We start from the raw sequence: 17,579 nt of genomic DNA on the forward strand, positions 1-17,579 counted from the left end.
TGTGTTCTCACTTTGAAACTGTAAGATTGCAAACGCTGTTTTTTTGAATGTTTGAAACTCCCCAGCCGTATTTATTACATTACCATTACCAAGCTTTTCCTTGTAGACTTGCTGTAGCCAGACACAGGTGAATGTAGGAATAGTTGCCCTGGCAGGAAGGGAAGAAGAAGAAAAATTAAATAGAATTCAGGAAAGTAGAGTCCAGATAGATACAGTTTGCTTTAAAAAGTTAAGAGCACTCAGGAAAGGACCCTTGAGAAAAATTCTGCAACTTATGCTGTTTTGTGTGTGAACGTGCTGCCAGTCTTACATATGTTTAGTCACACTAAGAATTCCAGAGAATCCTGAAATATATGTGCTGCTTTGATACAGTTTGTTTTATGTATTTACCCATACATTTACTGTGCCTTCATTCATTGCATACTGGATTCCTCTTTTGTGTCAGACTGATCATGGACCATGTCTATGGTATCTTCTTGCTGTAGACATTCGGCTCCTATGGTTCTTTAGTTTAGACATGCCACTGTCATTGAGTAGAATTCACCTTGCTTTTTTATGAAATCCTAAACTACTTGAAGATAGCTAGCTGCCAAAGACGTTGAACTTCTTTCCAGGTGTCTAATTGAGAATTAAGTGATGTTTTGATGAAATGCAACATGCTAGGAATGGCCTCACGACTCTTTTTGAAGCATCCACAAGAACTAAGTCTGACTTAGGGCACATCATAGGCCAGGATTCATTTGAAACAACAGGGACTCTTCAAAAAATTTAAGCCTTTTATTTCATGCATGCTCATAAACACATGAAGATAAACCTGAAAATACAGATGGAGAGACACAATCAATCGTGATCTTGTTTATTTTTTTATTTTCTTCCAGGCAGAGTTAGAGAGAGAGAGAGAAAGAGAGAAGACAGGGAGAAAGGTCTTTCCGTTGGTTCACTCCCCTAATGGCCGCCACTGCGCCGATCCCAAGCCAGGAGCCGGGTACTTCCTCCTGGTCTCCCATGCGGGTGCAGGGACCCAAGCACTTGGACCATCCTCCACTGCCCTCCCAGGCCACAGCAGAGAGCTGGACTGGAAGAGGAGCAACCAGGGCTAGAACCCGGGTTACCGGTGCCGCAGGCGGAGGATTAACCAATGAGCCATGGCACAATCTTATTTTAGAGCCAAGATTACCCAGGTCCGACAGGCGGCTCAAGAAGACGCACAAGTATGACGTCATCACCACGCCGGCCGAGCGCGTGCAGATGGCCCCGCAGGACGAGGAGGAGGAGGACGACGACCCGGACGACACAGTGTTCAACATCAGGTAACAGGTGCGGGTCCGGGGAGGGGAGGGGAGGCGAGCGGGGAACTGGGCCGCGGGGCCGCCCCGCATGGCGGCTTCTCTTCAGACCCCGGCCTCTGGCCAGCGTGCGCGGACTTGCGGCCCGTGTGCAGGGCGGCGGAGCTCCTGGGTCTCCGGGTGCCCTCCCTGACGCCGCGAGCCCCCCAGCCAGCGCGGTTTGCACGCAGGCACCGCCTTCGCCCCCCCACCCCTGGGGACCCTCGGGCCGCAGGTCTCTGCGCGTGCGGGTCCCTGCGGGGCGCGGGCCCAGGGTGCGGGGCCTCGTCTGTTCACAGCATGCTCGGATTCTGCCCTTCGTGACCGTGAGTTTTCTGAAGATACGGCCTTTTCTCTTTTATGCAGCAGCCCTGCCAAGTTCTTAGTGATTCCGGGACTAGAAATGTGGCTGCTTTGGGTTTTCCCTTTTCCATTTTATTTGAAAGGGGGAGGGGGAACGGATGGGGGAGGGGAGGGGAGGGAGGTCTTCCATCGTCTGGTTCACTGCCCAAGTGCCTGCATCAGCGGGGCTGGGCCAGTCCGGAGCCAGGAGCCTGATACTCTGTCGGGCTCTCCTCGTGGCTGACAGGGGCCCGGGTACTTGGGCCATCGGCCGCCGTCTGCAGAGTGGCCGTCAGCAGGGTGCTGGGATCGGAGCGAGGCATATAACTTCCTTCTTATTTAAACCTGTTCTTGCTTTTTGTTTCTTTGGATTAATTATTTCATCTCTCTGCAGTGGGAAAGGAAGAATAGTTATGCATTGTTTTGAAAAGTTCCTTTCTCTACACTGTTACTTTTCTTCCAGATCAATCTTTTTTTTTCCTATGTATTTGTTTTGGATTTAAATTTTTCAGTGTGATTTTCGGTGATCTTTTCTTTCTATTTGAATCAAGAGCAAAATATTAAGGTACTGTCTGGGGATGGCGTTAATGGACGAGACTCACTGATGTTTGGATGGCAGTGCACAGCAGTCATGTTGTGCCAGGGTTTGGGCATGATTTTTCTCCCTGAGTTCATGCAGGAGTTTAGTCCCCAAAGTCTTATGTGAATGGTATTAAAGAGGAAATCCTGATATGGCTATAATGTTTAGAGGTGGTGCCATTAGAAAGTGATCACATGAATAATGGGAGTCCACATGACTGAATTCTTGTGGCTTTATAAAGAGAGACAGGCACAGACACGTGCTCTTGTTGCGATGTCAAGCAGCACAGGGAACCCTCACAAGAGCTTGCACCATGATGTTTGGGTGTTGTACTTCCAGAATCATGGTCCAAAAATAATTTATTTTCTTTATTCTTTTTATAAAGATTTATTAATTTCAATGGGTTCACTCCTCAGATGACCTTAATGGCTGGGGCTGGGTCAGACTGGAGCCAGGAGCAGGAAGCTTCATCTCCCACATGGGTGTGGGGCTCAAGCATTTGGGCCATCTTCCCAGGTGCATAAACTGGGAGCTGGATGGGAAGCGGAGCAACTGGGTCTTGAACTGCTACTCTTTTTTTTTTTTTTTTTTTTTTTTTTTTTTTTTTTTTTTGAGAGGCAGAGTTATAGACAGACAGAGAGAAAGGTCTTCCTTCCATTGGTTCACCCCCCAAATGGCCGCTGCGGCCGGCGCACTGCACCAATCCGAAGCCAGGAGCCAGGTGCTTCTTCCTGGTCTCCCATGCAGGTGCAGGATCCAAGCACTTGGGCCATCCTCCACTGCCTTCCTGGGCCACAGCAGAGAGCTGGACTGGAAGAGGAGCAACCGGGAGGGACAGAAACGGCACCCCAACCGGGTTTAGAACCCAGGGTGCCAGCGCCACAGGTGGAGGATTAGCGAAGTGAGCCACGGCGCCGGCCAAACTGCTACTCTTAGGGGATGCTGACATCACAGGTGGTGGCTTAATCCATGATGCTGGCCCCCTCTTCTTATTTTTTAAATGGAAATCTAGCCACAGTAAATCTGATGAAGATCTTCCAATGGATATTTGTACGTTTATTTTTTAAATTAAAAGTTTATTTATTTAATTTATTTGAAAGAAAGAACATACGTCTTTTCACTGGCTCACCTCCCAAATGCCCACAACAGCCAGTGTTGGGCTGGGTTGTATTCCTGACAGGAGCCAGGAATTCAGTTCTGGTCTCCCAGGGACGAAACTGCCCAAACCATCACCTGCTGCCTCCCTGGATATGAACTAGCAGGAAGCTGGAATTAGAAGCAGAGCCAGGATCTGAATCCAGGCACTCCAGTGTGAGATGTGGGCAGCAGCTTAATGGCTGTGTCACAATGATCAACAGCAATCAGGAAAGCATGGACAATGTCAGAGGAATAAAATAAAGCAACGCTACAGAAATTGAAATTTTATGAACTGCCTGACAGAGAATTCAAAACAATCACCTTAGCAAAACTCAGTTAGCTACAAGAGAATACAGGTAGGTAACTAAACAAATTCAGGAACATAATATATGGACAAAATGAGAATTTTAGGAAACAGAAAGAAACCGTAAAAAGGAATCAAACAAATTTTGATTCTGATCATTTAAGACCCACTTTCTTTTTTTTTTAAGATTTTATTATTATTATTTTTTGAAGATTTATTTATTTATTTGTAAGTCAGAGTTACACAGAGAGAGAAGGAGAGACAGAGAGAGAAAGAGGTCTTCCATTTGATGGTTCACTCCCCAGTTGGCTACAATGGCCAGAGTGGCGCCGATCCGAAGCCAGGAGCCAGGAGCTTCCTTTCAGTCTCCCATGTGGGTGCAAGGGCCCAAGAACTTGAGCCATCTTCCACTGCTTTCCCAGGCCACAGCAGAGAGCTGGATTGGAAGTGGAGCAGCTGGGTCTTGAACTGGCACCCATATGGGGTGCTGGCACTTCTGGCCAGGGCATTAACCCACCTCACCACAGCACCAGCCCAAAGATCCACTTTCTGACCATATTACCAAACTGTTGTCTACTTCTCAAGAATTACCATAAATCTGTACTTAATCATAGTTTTTATTATCTGGTTCCTTCAATGCTGTGGAGAATAGGACTCTTAATTCTGCCCATTAAGCATATATATCTTTTTGTCCTTCAGAATGTAGCCATCGGAGAGTTGCCATTTCTGATAAAATGTTAGTCTCGGCTCTTGAGCTACAGCATGTGGCTTACTTGGCAGCCTCTCATAACTAGAGAGAGAATCCTATTCTGCTCTGGCATTAGGTAACTTATTAGGGCCATCCAAAATAAGGCTGAAAGGCATTGTAGCCACTTGCTTATGTATTCAATGAGTGCCTACAGTGCCCCTGTCTTGTAAATTTCCTTAAATACCACTTATTTTTATTCAGGAGCCTCTTTTAGCATTTATCTCTCTACTAGAAAGTTGATCTCACAAAGATTAGGTAGTATAGGTTTTTCAATTCTCAAAATAATTTTATTATCTCTAATAGAAATCTCAATTAAAGCGAACTAGCAGTTTTAACTAAAGATGAAAAGTTGCCTATCAAAGAGTATACTTGAAGGCAGCTTCACAATTTTCTAGACCCAAGCTGAATGAAGCCTTTTCTCTAGGTGACAGCCATGGGCCTTGGCAAAGCTTTAGTTGCCTAAGTGTGCTCTGCTGATGCTTCTAATATCATTTGAGCAACAGGGTTGTACAGTGCCAGAGGGATCAAATGGCTCTTTGAAGCTGTAACACAACCTGATGTTAATTACAGCCCTTTTCAAACTCAGCTATTTCTCTACTAACTTTATAAATAGAAACTAATAAAATTCTCACATGTAGCATGATTTCTCCAGAAACCAAATAACCCTTTGATCTTTTTGCTTCCTGTTTTGATTTTTGAGCAGTTAGAAACAACTACTTATTTAGTAATTATTTGAAAAATATTGCTGTTGGCTTCAGTCTAAGAATTGTATAGCTTTGCTGCATTTTAATTTCACTCAGGTTAACAGGCCACTCATCATATAATTAACTAGCATTGGAATTAAATCTTCACTTGCTCTATAGATTGTGATATCAATGTTAGACTATCAATGTAATGAGATTAAAATACTTTTCAATGAACTCATTTTTAGAAAACTTTCAGAAAATAAAGACAAGCCACATATTGAGAGAAAACAATTGCAAAACAAGTGTCTGATAAGTGACTTTAATCTAAAACATACTTTAAAATCTTTACAACTCAGTAAGACAAGTTAATAGATATTTTTAAAAGTTGATCAAAAGATTTGAACATTTCAAATATACATTTCACTAGATGTTTCAAATTTGATGCTAGACAAACAGGAAGTAAATGCATGTCAAGATCAGTTATGTTATTAGTCATTAGAGAAATGCAAAGTAAATATAAAATTAGATGCTTCTGTTATATATTATGCACCAGAATGGCTAAAATTGATCCACTGACAACACAATGTTGGCAAAGATGTGAAATTACAGGATTCTCACACATCACTGGTAGCAATGAGAAAGCAACAATGATTTTGGAAACCTCCTGAATAATTTTTTGGCGTTAGACCTGTACATATCAAACAATCTAGTAACTGCACACCTATGAATGTATTCAAGAGAAATGAAAACATAAATAGTTCCACAAAAATGTGAATTCTAGGGGCCGGCGCTGTGGTGCAGTAATTTAATCCTCCGCCTGTGGCGCCAGCTTCCCATTTGGACACCAGTTCTAGTCCAGCTGTTCCTCGTCCAATCCAGCTCTCTGCTATGGCCTGGGAAAGCAGTGGAAGATGGCACAAGTGCTTAGGCCCCTGCAGCCACATGGGAGACTGGAAGGAAACTCCTGGCTCCTGGCTTTGGATTGGCACAGCTCCAGCTGTTGTGGCCATTTAGGGAGTGAACCAACAGAAGGAAGACCTTTCTATAACTCTACCTCTCAAATAAATAAATAGAATCTAAAAAAATATGAATTCCAGCATTTATAGGAACTTTATGCATAATAGTAAAAACTTGAAACAACTCAAACAAACTTGAAACAACTCAAATGTCAACTCAAATGAGATAAACTTTGATATATACTTACTATATATATGTAATATATAGCTTTACCTGCTATTTTACAGTGCTGGCCCCAAGTGGTGTTGTATTTTATCAAATACTTTCTCTGCATCTATTGAGATAATCATATGCTTTTTGTTCTGCAGTTTGTTAATGTTTTATATCACATTGACTGATTTAGGAACGTTGGACCATTCCTGCATACCTGGGATAACTCTGGTTCAGATGAATGGTCTTTCTGAATGTTGTTGGATTCAGTTGGCTAGTATTTTGTTGAGGATTTTTGCGTATAAGTTCATCAATGGAAATTGGTCTGTTGTTCTCTGTGTTGTTTCTTTTTCAGGTTTAGCAATTAAGATGATGCTGGCTTCATAAAGGGCTTTGGGAGGATTCCCTCCCTTTTTATTATTTGAATAGCTAGAAAAGAATTGGAGTTAGTCCTTTAAGTGTCTGGTAAAATTCAGCAGTGAAGCCATCTGGTCCTGAGCTTTTCTTTGTTGGAATGGTCTTTATTCCTGATTGAATTTCTGTCTTGGTTATTGGTCTGTTTAGGTTTTCTATGTGTTCATAGCTCACTTTAGGTAGTTTGTATGTGTTGAGGAATCCATCCATTTCTTCTAGGTTTTCTAGTTTGTTGGCATGCAGCTCTTTGTAGTAATTTTTGACAATTCTGTTTATATCTGTGGTGTCTACTGAAGGAAACGAATTTTTGTATAGGTTACCTGTAGCAGAGGGTAGATGTCACAGAACAGACTAATTTCCTTAGTTCTGTGGTTGGGCACAACTAAGACAGGAAGGTTCTCGCCTGGCTTCCCTGAGCCAGCAGGAACACAGCACTGCTCTTCATAATGATGGTGTAGCCCAGAAGCTTACAGATGGACACATAGTGCACAAAGGCTATGACTACCATGAGGGGAAACTCCATTTCCCCCCAAGAGAAGTGATGCAGTCAGCAAGTGATGTGATTGTCCACTCTTTAAGAGATAAGTTAGCAATGTAAAGGTAATGGGAGTTGTGAACAAAATGTTCTAGAATGAAAAACAATGGAAGAAGAAGTCCATTGGGATTTGGAGGCATTTTTTGTTCATATTAAGAGAATGAGAACAGTGCTTCTTGTCACAGTGAGTGTATATGTCAGCAGAATGACAAATGTGAAAACCTAAAGTTTCTGGACAATGAGGAAGGAGGCCAGGGTAAATTCAGGGACTGTGATCTGAGTTCTCATGGTTGTTTCTACTTGAGCAATAAGAAACTAGAACAGTGGATGATAGCTTTCACATTTCCTGTGCCCTTGCTAAATACAGACAGAACATTCCCATAGGGGGTGGGTCCTAGTCCTGCTGGTGACTCCACACAGCCTTGGACAAATCAAATCAACCTTCTTGGCCTCAGTGTTCACTTACATAATTAATGAGCTGGAAAAAGAAGCCTATGTGGCTCCTTTGAATTCTAACTTTTTATTTCCATTAAACTATTCATTCTTTCATTTTTCCTTCTTTAGATCCAAATCCATGTAAGCTAACTGAAATGTATAACTAACTGAAAATTCCTCAAATTTTACGGTTATTTGTATGGATAGCTTAGCTTATAACCTCATATCATTGTTTTTTTTCTTAAAGATTTATTTATTTGCTGTGATCTCAAAAACTACAAAAAATGGAAAGAAAGGAAGAAAGAAAAGGAGAGGGTGTGAAAATGGAAGGAAGGAAGGAAGGGAGGGAGGGAAGGAGGGAAGGGAATATTATTATAATCTTAGAATTGTACCTATGAACTATTGAATCTGTTAAAAACTAATTAAAAAGTTAAAAAATAAAAATATTAAATTGAAATGCAGAGTTAGTGAGAGAGAGAGAGAGAGATCCTCCATCTGCTGGTTCACTCCCCAGATTGCTACAACAGCCAGAGAGCAGCTGTGACTTGAACCATTTCTCATATGGAATGCTGTCATTGCATGGCATCTTCTTCTACTAAACCACAATGCTGGCACCACATATCATCCTTTTTTGAGGGATGATATACAACCAGACATAAATTATATTATCATACATGTACCATGGCTGACTAACAGATCATGACCTGAAGGATTCTATTGACCTACAACTGGATAGGCCATACTCTGCATCATGGGTTACCTGGGTTTACTTCCTAAACAACAAAGACATGGACATGAGTTGAGAGTAGTGGGGGCTGGGCAAGGTGTTAAAGTTTCAGTGGCCAGCGAGCAAAAAGCAGGGTGTCTGGGACCTGAAGCAGCCAAGGCAGAGAGCTGGCAAGGGAATGGTAGAATTGGAGAAGGTGGGAGCCACCAAAGCAGGTTTGAATTCTCCAGTAGGCTTCTGGGAGGAACAGGACTACCACGTGGTTATAATGTTTGGGAACCACTGCCATGGCCACACAATATGGTAACCTCAACAAAGATGGAAGATGAATCTTGAGGCATCCATTTTGTTCTAAGATCTGCGAGAGGGACTTGAGTGGCCCCGGATGAGGCAAGCATTCTGGCAAGTAGCAGGAGAAGAAAATGCCTTGTAGAGGAAAACATCTTGAAATCAGGACCTAAGAACTACCAGATACTAAGAAGAAGCAATGCACATTCAGATAAATATTTCCAAACACATTCACAAGTCCACCACTGTAAATGAGAGTCAGCAGAAAATATAAAATACTGGAACAGATTTGACACAAGGATAATAGACTTGGGGATTTCAGATATAGAACATAGTACACTCACATACAAAATAGTTAAAGAAATAAAGGATACTTTTTTTTTATTTGACAGGTAGAGTTATAGGTAGAATTATAGACAAAGAGAGAGACAGAGAGAAAGGTCTTCCTTCCATTGGTTCACTCCCCAAATGGGCGCCATGGCCAGCGCTGCACCGATCTGAAGCCAGGAGCCAGGTGCTTCTTCCTGGTCTCTCATGTGGGTGCAGGGGCCCAAATACTTGAGCCATCCTCCACTGCCCTCCCGGGCCACAACAGAGAGCTGGACTGGAAGAGAAGCAACCGGGACTAGAACCGGCGCCGGTTAGGTGGAAAGACCCCCTGACAGGAGAATGGAAGGGACCACACCCTCTGCTAACCAAGGGTCGAGGGTATGCTTGTGTCTTTCCAGAGAATGTGGGACAACCCATTTGGGTACTAGCCAGAAACATCAAGCCTGCAACTGACAGCCAACCAGAATCAGCCGAACAAGACTGAGAGTCTGCCTTGTTAGCGGATGCACCTGCCCTGTCATCCTACCCTGAAGAACTGCCCATAGCCACATCCATTACTGTTTTATAGCCTACTAGCTCTGGTCAGCCACTCAAACGGCCCATAGCCTGTGTGCAATCAAGCTATTCCTGATTAACATTGTTCCTCATTCCTACCCCCATCTGAGCAAGCACTCCTGTGGTCTCCTGTTTTGAGTGCTGGTTAGTCAATGACGGGTAAGATCCCCTGGGGGACAACCTAAGACAGGCACAGCCGCGTACGGAGACCACACGGAAACGGGGTCAACAATGGTATGGCCAAGAATCATGCCTCCCGTTGCTCAAAAATATATGAAAAGGGGGAAATGTGGTGGAATGAGAAGGCCATGCCAAGATGGCTGCTGGCAACAGAATCTGCCTGGCAACAGGCTGTGATTGGATGGTTTTGGAAACCACATGACAGTGGAGTCTGCCTGGCAACAGGCTGTGATTGGATGGCTTCAGAAACTGCCTGGCAACAGGGTGTGATTGGTTAGGGTATGGACCACCCCTTGACCGGATTGGCTGCCTTAGCTGTATAAGCTGCTGTACCAACTGAAATAAACGAGTCTGCAGGCTGCTCACCTGTGGCCTGCTTTCACCTGACTCCCGGGGTCTGTGTGGTGACTCCGTGCCTCTTGCCCCCACCATGCTTCTCCTCCCAGAAATTAATCCACAGCAACAGGCACCCATATGGGATGCCGGCGTCGCAGGCAGAGGATTAACCAAGTGAGCCACAGTGCTGGCCCCAGGATAAAAATTTTAATGTAAGAATGCCACACAATTATCAGTTGTTTTTGAAACTGACACTCAAATGGGATATAGGCATTGCAGGCAGCAGCTTAATCTGCTGCACCACAATACTAGCCCCTTACTTATTTATTGTAAAGGTAGAGTGACAAGGAAAGAGAAAGAGACAGAGACAAACTCAGAGACATCTTCCATCTGCTCTTTACTCCTCAGAGGCCCACAACAGTAGGGCTGGTCCAGGCCAAAGCCAGGAGCCTGAAACTTAGTCCACGTCTCCCGCATGAGTGGCAAGGACCCAAGTACTGGAACCATCACCTTAAAAAGACAATGCAAATAAAATATTTCTGAAATTCTGGAAGAATGATTTTTTATTAATATAAAAGAAGTTTAAATATAGAGGTAATATTGACTGGTTAAAATATTTTAAAGATAAGAATTCTTGCTATTCATAATGCACCTGATAGAAAACGAAAACATAAACCTCCAGCTAGGCAAGATATTCACAAGATCTTTGTGTAAGGTAGGGAGTAAATGTCAGTTATCAAAAGCATCCATAATGTTTCAGGGTGTATATTAACAGGAAGCTGGAATCAGAAGTGGAGCTAGGACTTGTATTCAGGCACTCTGATACAGGGATGTGGCGCGTGGGCTCTTCAGGTGGCATCTTAACAGCTGTGCTGCCCTCACATTATCCTTTGAAATCATTTCTCCCAAACTTTTTGAAGTACCCTCTTGTATAATTGATATGAATGGTGAATCCATGGAGAAAGAAGAAATATTCAAAAAATTAACATTGGAAAATGGATATATATGGAAATATTTATTACACTGGCAACAAATATTGTAGAAGAAACTATTTATTCAACATGTCAGGATAAAAAAGAAAGCCATCATCTGGATCTTTTCACAGGTCTCCAAACCATTCACAGTCATTAACACAAAGCCAAATGCGGGCGGAGGGTTGGAGACCACATGGCACACAGTCACAAAGCAGTTGTATAAAGATGGGCATGTACTGAAAGGTACCCACTGTCAAATCATAAAGCCCAGGTCACACGACGCGTCTGGACTTGCGATTTGCTTGGAATATCTTCCTTCGAGCTCATGGAGGAGTGCTTGCGGACAATGCTGCGAGGCATTATGGTGTTTTCTGGTAATGACATCACCTGGACAGAAGTCTTAGGTAGCTGTGTATTCTCACGTTCCTTGGCCGGAGTAGTGAGGTGCAGCCAGGTGCTGCAATTTATGGACTGCTTGCACTGTATGAGAGAGATGATTCCTAGGGAAATGAGAAACCAGGGAGTGGGATGAAGGAACAATGGAGAGTCCTAGGCGTGCTTCCCTCCATGTTGGCAGAAGGCCCTGACCCAAAGCCCAGTGAGTCCCAGCCAACTACCCTATTCCATCTGGGAGGGGAATGGTTTAGTGGAGGAGACTGGAATTATATGCACAGTAGCTTAAACACTTTTTTTGAGGGAAGAGATGTCTCTTTCCGGGTTAGGAAGTGCAATTGCAAATGAAAATTTAAAGACTTATTAAGAATGAAGGTTTCTGGTTTTGGTAGGTGCCCCTTTAGCATCAGCTGTTGCTTTTCCCTGTCCTCAAGCAGGCTTGGCACTTCACTCTGCTTCCGCAGTCCCTTGCCCCTCTCTATAATTGAGCATTCTGTCCCAGCCGTGCTCTTTGACTGCGACCGTGGTGGTCATCTCTGCCTAAAGGTGGAAAAGGTGTGAAAGACAGAAGACACTCTTCACACAGGCCCGATCTCCAGCTCTCTCCCTATAGGAACTGTCCTACAGAATGGATCAAGGTGAGCTTTAGCCTGTCAAAATGCAGGGGTAGAATTTTTTTTTTTTTCATTTCCCTGTCCCACCCTTTCACCTTCTTCTCTATCTTGGCTGCATTGGTTCTTATCACCCTTCATAGACCCTGCAGACACTCACCAGTGACAAAAAAGAAGAAAACGTTTAAGTAGGCAATGAAAGTGGCCAGGGAGATCTTGTATCTAGTGAAGTACACGGATTCACCTTGACTTAGCTTTTGGTGATATAGTAGGAGTGCACAGACCAGAAGGATACCTAATGTCCAGACAGGAGGAAAAAAAGAGTCCTTTTTCAGGAACTTTCTTTTGCTCAGTTCATTCCCCCAAGATACACGTGACCTCCCAGGTTTCACTCTGATTGGCTGTGTCTTTGACCTGGCTTTAGTGATAGACCTAATTCAGAAGCTGTATGTAGGTCTGACCGAGAGAACTGGGAAGGTCAGTTAGCTAGAGGCTGCAGCGTGGACCCATAAACCCGACACACCTCCCACCTGTGTTAGAGGAGCTCGGAAGTTACCTGAGAGGAGACCTTCGGTGGCAGTGAGGAGGTGTATATATATATGTTCTGAGGAATCACATAGGTGAATTCCAGACCCAGGATCAAGTTAAGGGAGAAGGAAATGCCGAGGACTGCAACCATCATCATCCGGATTCTTTCCAGCTCACCTGTTGGGAAGCAGAGCTGTAGTGAGGCAAGGGGCTGGGAAATCACTAGGTGGAAATGGGAACAGAGTGAAGATTTGACTAAGTAACAAATAAAGCAAGAGGGGCAGCATAAAGGGGCAGGGCCCTTCAGCTGAATGAGAGGAACCCAGAAACTGCTTCCTGTCTTGGTATCTCTGTAAGCCTCTTTCTCTCCTATTATTTTCTCAGAACTCATTTCTTGTTAAATACTCCAATTCACCCTGCCTTCTTTCAGAGGCAACGCGACCTATTTTTCCTCCTTGCCAGTTCCCTTCCTTTCATACTCCTCACACTCAAGTTGTGCTTTACGCTGCCCTCACACCCACTCCTACTGCCAACGTTTCTCAGTTGCCTAGCAGATAAATAGGTAAGCTTCTGAACTTTTCTCTCAAACATGCAAATGGTGGATTGTGGAGTTCGCCTTGCCTGTGTTGTTTCTGGAAATGGACACACTGCCGCTTGAGAAAGTTGTGCCATAGAAGAATGGAAAAGCTGGTGAGGTGCAGGAAACTAAAGCAATGATGAACCCTTCCTCACCACTCATTTCTTCCCAGAGAATAGTTCTGACCTTCTGGCCAAGTAGTAATGCAGCATGTCATCCATGGACTGTGGTTCACCTTGATCTTTTGTCTTTTGGGGATCAGCTCCACCCATTCATCCACGATGATTCCTATTGTCAACAAGACTGTGGCCCAGGAGGAGGAGAGCATGTTGATGGCCTGCATATTTCTGCTTGATATATACACCATTGTGAGTGGGATTTCTAGCTGAGACTGCGCGGTTATTTCATAGACTTCTCTGATTTGATTAGTCACAGGAGGAAGGGCAAAATCTGGGGTTTTGGTGACTGCTGAGGCATTGGCAATGGCAGAAGCTGAAGTATCTTGTGGAACAGAGAAGATAACTTCCACCCTGCAGCACTGCAGTGAGACCAGCCTGCTCTCAAGGCTGCTAACTGTCATGGAATTATTTATGTTTGACCCTTGACCCTTGACCCTTGGGCCTAGAGTACTGGAACAACCAGGTATACCTTCCATCTAACCAGTTACTTCCAGTAACTGTGAGGCTCATTTTGAAAAGGGATTGACCAGTGTTTTCGAATGCTGCAGAGAAATCAAATTAGGTGCAAAATGAACATAGGTTGCTGAGTTTGGCAATCTGGTAGAATGATGGGAGAAGTGGATGTAGAAGTAGAGGCAGTTTCTTTTGAAACAGGTACTTTTATTCAAATAACAACAAAAAAAAGGTGGAATGGTAGCTTCAAGGGAAATTGTGTAATTGGAAAAAGCTGAGAATAGTATAATGAATATTCATGAATCTTTCATCTCGCTTCAGTGACTGTACCCTGAATTATTCTGAAACAAATACCAGACATAATTTCATATTTTAATATCCTTAAAGATAAAGATTGATTTTTTTGCGGGAGTAGGGGGACAATATATCATTTGCTTTCTCTCTCTTTTTCTTCTTATTCTAGTTATTAGAGGGTTAGTAGTTTTATCAGTCTTTTCAAAAATCTCTTTACTTACATGTTTACCATTTGGAAATAAGATTTTTAATACAATATTTTGCTATTTTATAGACTTTAAAAAAAGGTTTGTTTATTTATTTGAAAGGCAGAGTGACATAGAGAGAGGGAGCAGCAGAGGCAGTTTATCCATCTGTTGATTCGCTACCCACATGGACATAATTGGTAGGGCTGGGCCAGGCTCAATCAAGAAGCCAGGAACTCCATTTGGATCCCCTCCATAGGTAGTAGAGGCCCAAATATCTGGTGATTTTCCACTGCTTTCCTAGGTGCATTAGCAGGGAACTGGATCCAAAGTGGAGCAGCTGGGCTGTAAGTGTTAAAAGCCAGGGCTTAACCCACTGAACCACAATGCCAGCCCCTACTTCAAGCTTTTGTATTGATTATTTTTTTTCTCTTCTAGAATTTTTTTTTTTTTTTTTGCTTTTATCTTCTGAACTGTTTAAAATAATTTTATTCTTTAACATATCAGATGAACTGGTCAAATTTTCATCATTGTCACAAAATATTGGAGGCAGTTAATGTCACAAGAGAAAAGGTTTATTTAGCTCATGGTTTGGAGGTTCAATGTACAGATGAGTTGAGTCCCATTGGCCTGGTCTCTAGTGAGAGTGTGGTGGCAGTACATTACAATAGAAGTGCACGTGTGTGGAAGAGTTGGTATCACCAGAGATTCAGAGTGAGAGAGAGAGAGGGGCCTACAGTCCCCTCCCAGGGCATCCTGCTTATCACCAAAGGACCTCCTACTATGTCCTCTCTCTCAGAAGTTCCACCACTTCTCAGGAACACCATCCTGGGACCAAACCTTTCATCATCAGCCTCTGGGAAGCACTCAAACCCATATCCAGACCACAGCACCAGCACTTAGACTAGATTTATCTATTGTTCTTTAGGCAGGAAGTTTGCTTGTGTCTCATATGCATCCCCCCTTTTGTTTCATATTAGATCATTTAAAATTTTAGCTTTTATTTCACCATGGATTCTTCATTACCAGCAGCTATGGGTTTCAGCTTGCTATTTTTTCTAATTCTTTTCCTTTGTTAAAATGGATTGTAATAAGAATGTACCCTGAAACAATGTACTGTTTGAATGTTAAAGCTTCCTTGGTAGCCAAACACATGACAAATTTTGAGTATTTCATGGATTAAAAAAAGTAAAATGTTTATGCAAATAATGGTCTTTATAATGCAACATTTTACAAAGCACTTTGTTTATTGATTTTCTCCATTTATGTCATTGCTTATGTTTAAATCTGCTGGAAAACGACTGTGAAGTAATGTTTCGATCTCTCTTTATGGGTGTCATTTGAATAGATCTTCACATCCACTGTGTTTTTGTATTCTCTATTATTTGTGTATAAAAGTCTATTGAATTGAGATGTTCATTTTTATACCATTCTCCTATTGTGTGCCCTTATTATTGTTCTTTTATTGTATTATCTTATCGATTATCTTTGGGTTTCAAGTTTTATTTTCATAAGTTCTCAGAAATGACACCATTTACCTCATTCTTTATAATTCTTAGATCTCTGATTGTTTTCACTTGTTTCTTTTTTTGTTAGACATTTGCATTACAAGGCCAAATGAGTGGCAAGACTAGTTTTTTTTCCCCTTTTCCTCACTTAATTAGAACAATATTCCCCCCCCCCCCCCTTTTTTTTTGACAGGCAGAGTGGACAGTGAGAGAGACAGAGAGAAAGGTCCTCCTTTTCCGTTGGTTCACTCTCCAATGACTGCTGCAGCCGGCGCACCGCGCTGATCTGAAGGCAGGAGCCAGGTGCTTCTCCTGGTCTCCCATGGGGGTGCAGGGCCCAAGCACTTGGGCCATCCTCCACTGCTTTCCTGGGCTACAGCAGAGGGCTGGACTGGAAGAGGAGCAACCGGGACAGAATCCGGTGCCCCGACCGGGACTAGAACCCGGGGTGCTGGTGCCGCAGGCGGAGGATTAGCCTATTGAGCCGCGGCGCTGGCTCCCATTATTTTTTTAAAGGTTTTTTTTTTTTTTTTTTATTTTTAATTTGAGAGGTGGAGTTATAGACAGTGAGAGGGAGAGACAGAGAGAAAGGTCTTCCGTTGTTTCACTCCCCAGATGGCCGCAATGGCCAGAGCTGCGCTGATCGAAGCCAGGAGCCAGGAGATGCAAGGAGCTTCTTCTGGGTTTCTGGTTTGGGTACAGGGGCCCAAGCACTTAGGCCGTCTTCTACTGCTTTCCCAGGTCATAGCAGAGATCTGGATTGGAAGAGGGGCAGTCGGGACTTAAACCCAGCACCCATATGGGATGCTGGCGCTGCAGGTGGAGGATTAACTTACTGAGCCGGAATGCCAGCACCTCCCCCATTATTTAATACATACTTTATCTTGTTAAGGAAGTCGCCATTGATTCCTATCTCATTGATTAAAAAAAATTAAATAGATGTTGAAAATTTTTAAATAACTTTTTGGTATCTATGGAGAAAAACATGTAATTTCAACTTAGGTCCACCAGTATCATGAACTATGTCAATGGATTCACTGTTACTGTGTAATTTTTCCATTCCTTCAATTGTTTGGTAATGATAAAACATTATTCTTTAATGTTCAATTGGATTTTGTTTTGGTAGGTTTAAGTGAAGTAATTTTGGGGGAGGGGCAGTTAAAATTAGTTTTTAAGTCAATGTTATTTTATCTCAGCAAAGGGATATAGGAATTTGCTTTCATTTCCTCTGTGCAGGTGTATCTGTGTAGCATTGTGATCAGGTCTTAAGGTTGCAATAGAACTTTGCAAATCACCTGTACCTATTGCTTTTATGTGTAGTATCTTACTACCAGTTTTCCCTATTTCTTTTATGGTAATTTATCTGCTTAAACTCTCCATATTGATAGAGACTATTACTGATTAAGAAGTATTTTCCTGGAAATTTATCCATTAATAATACACCATCAGCCTGTTAAATGTAGTGCAAAGTACTTTGTTGTGATTTCAAAAATTTCCACTGCTTTAATATTTATTTTCCCTTAGCTGTATTTTTAAGTGTCTTTTGTATTTTGTCCTTTTTTCTTGATTAGGTGAATTAGTGATATGTCTTTTTGTTGAGTTTTTTCAAAGATAATTTTTTAAAGTTATTCATTATTTTGCCCACTTTCTAATTCTTGCTTTTTGCTTTTTCAATTTACATTACGGTTACGGTTAATACTTTGAATTATATATTTAAATAAATTCATTTAATTCTGTTATTTATTAATATGAATATTTATGATTTTTCTGTAAACATGTCTTTAGGTA

General features: G+C 42.6%; 1 protein-coding gene across 6 annotated transcripts; it reads right to left on the reverse strand.

Annotated features, from left to right (window-relative positions):
• TMEM225 (transmembrane protein 225) lies at positions 1-13,758 on the reverse strand. Of its 6 annotated transcripts, none has more exons than XR_011378308.1 (4): positions 13,328-13,758; positions 12,624-12,772; positions 12,228-12,362; positions 11,106-11,563 (listed from the first exon to the last, which is right to left on the reverse strand). XR_011378308.1 is itself a non-coding variant. In XM_051819222.2 (3 exons), exons 1-3 carry the CDS (start codon positions 13,750-13,752, stop codon positions 86-88), a joined length of 606 nt encoding a protein of 201 aa, XP_051675182.2. In that variant the 5' UTR covers positions 13,753-13,758; the 3' UTR covers positions 1-85. The 6 variants fall into 6 exon arrangements, 3 of the variants coding, with proteins under 3 accessions (XP_051675182.2, XP_051675190.2, XP_069903837.1); XR_007908990.2 differs by having other exon boundaries at positions 11,113-11,563; positions 13,359-13,758; XR_011378305.1 differs by lacking the exon at positions 11,106-11,563 and adding an exon at positions 11,580-11,996 and having other exon boundaries at positions 13,359-13,758.
• Positions 13,759-17,579: the final 3,821 nt, after the last annotated feature.

Source organism: Oryctolagus cuniculus, chromosome 1 (assembly GCF_964237555.1).
Source record: "Oryctolagus cuniculus chromosome 1, mOryCun1.1, whole genome shotgun sequence".
Taxonomy (NCBI): domain Eukaryota; kingdom Metazoa; phylum Chordata; class Mammalia; order Lagomorpha; family Leporidae; genus Oryctolagus; species Oryctolagus cuniculus.

Coding starts and splice junctions, on each gene's coding strand:
- TMEM225 (XM_070047736.1), bottom strand. CDS start 13,752: ATGACAGTTAGCAGCCTTGAGAGCAGGCTGGTCTCACTGCAGTGCTGC. Junction 12,773..13,358: donor CATTACTACTTGGCCAGAAG/GTCAGAACTATT, acceptor GCTTCCCAACAG/GTGAGCTGGAAAGAATCCGG. Junction 11,997..12,623: donor CACCGAAGGTCTCCTCTCAG/GTAACTTCCGAG, acceptor TTCCACCTTTAG/GCAGAGATGACCACCACGGT.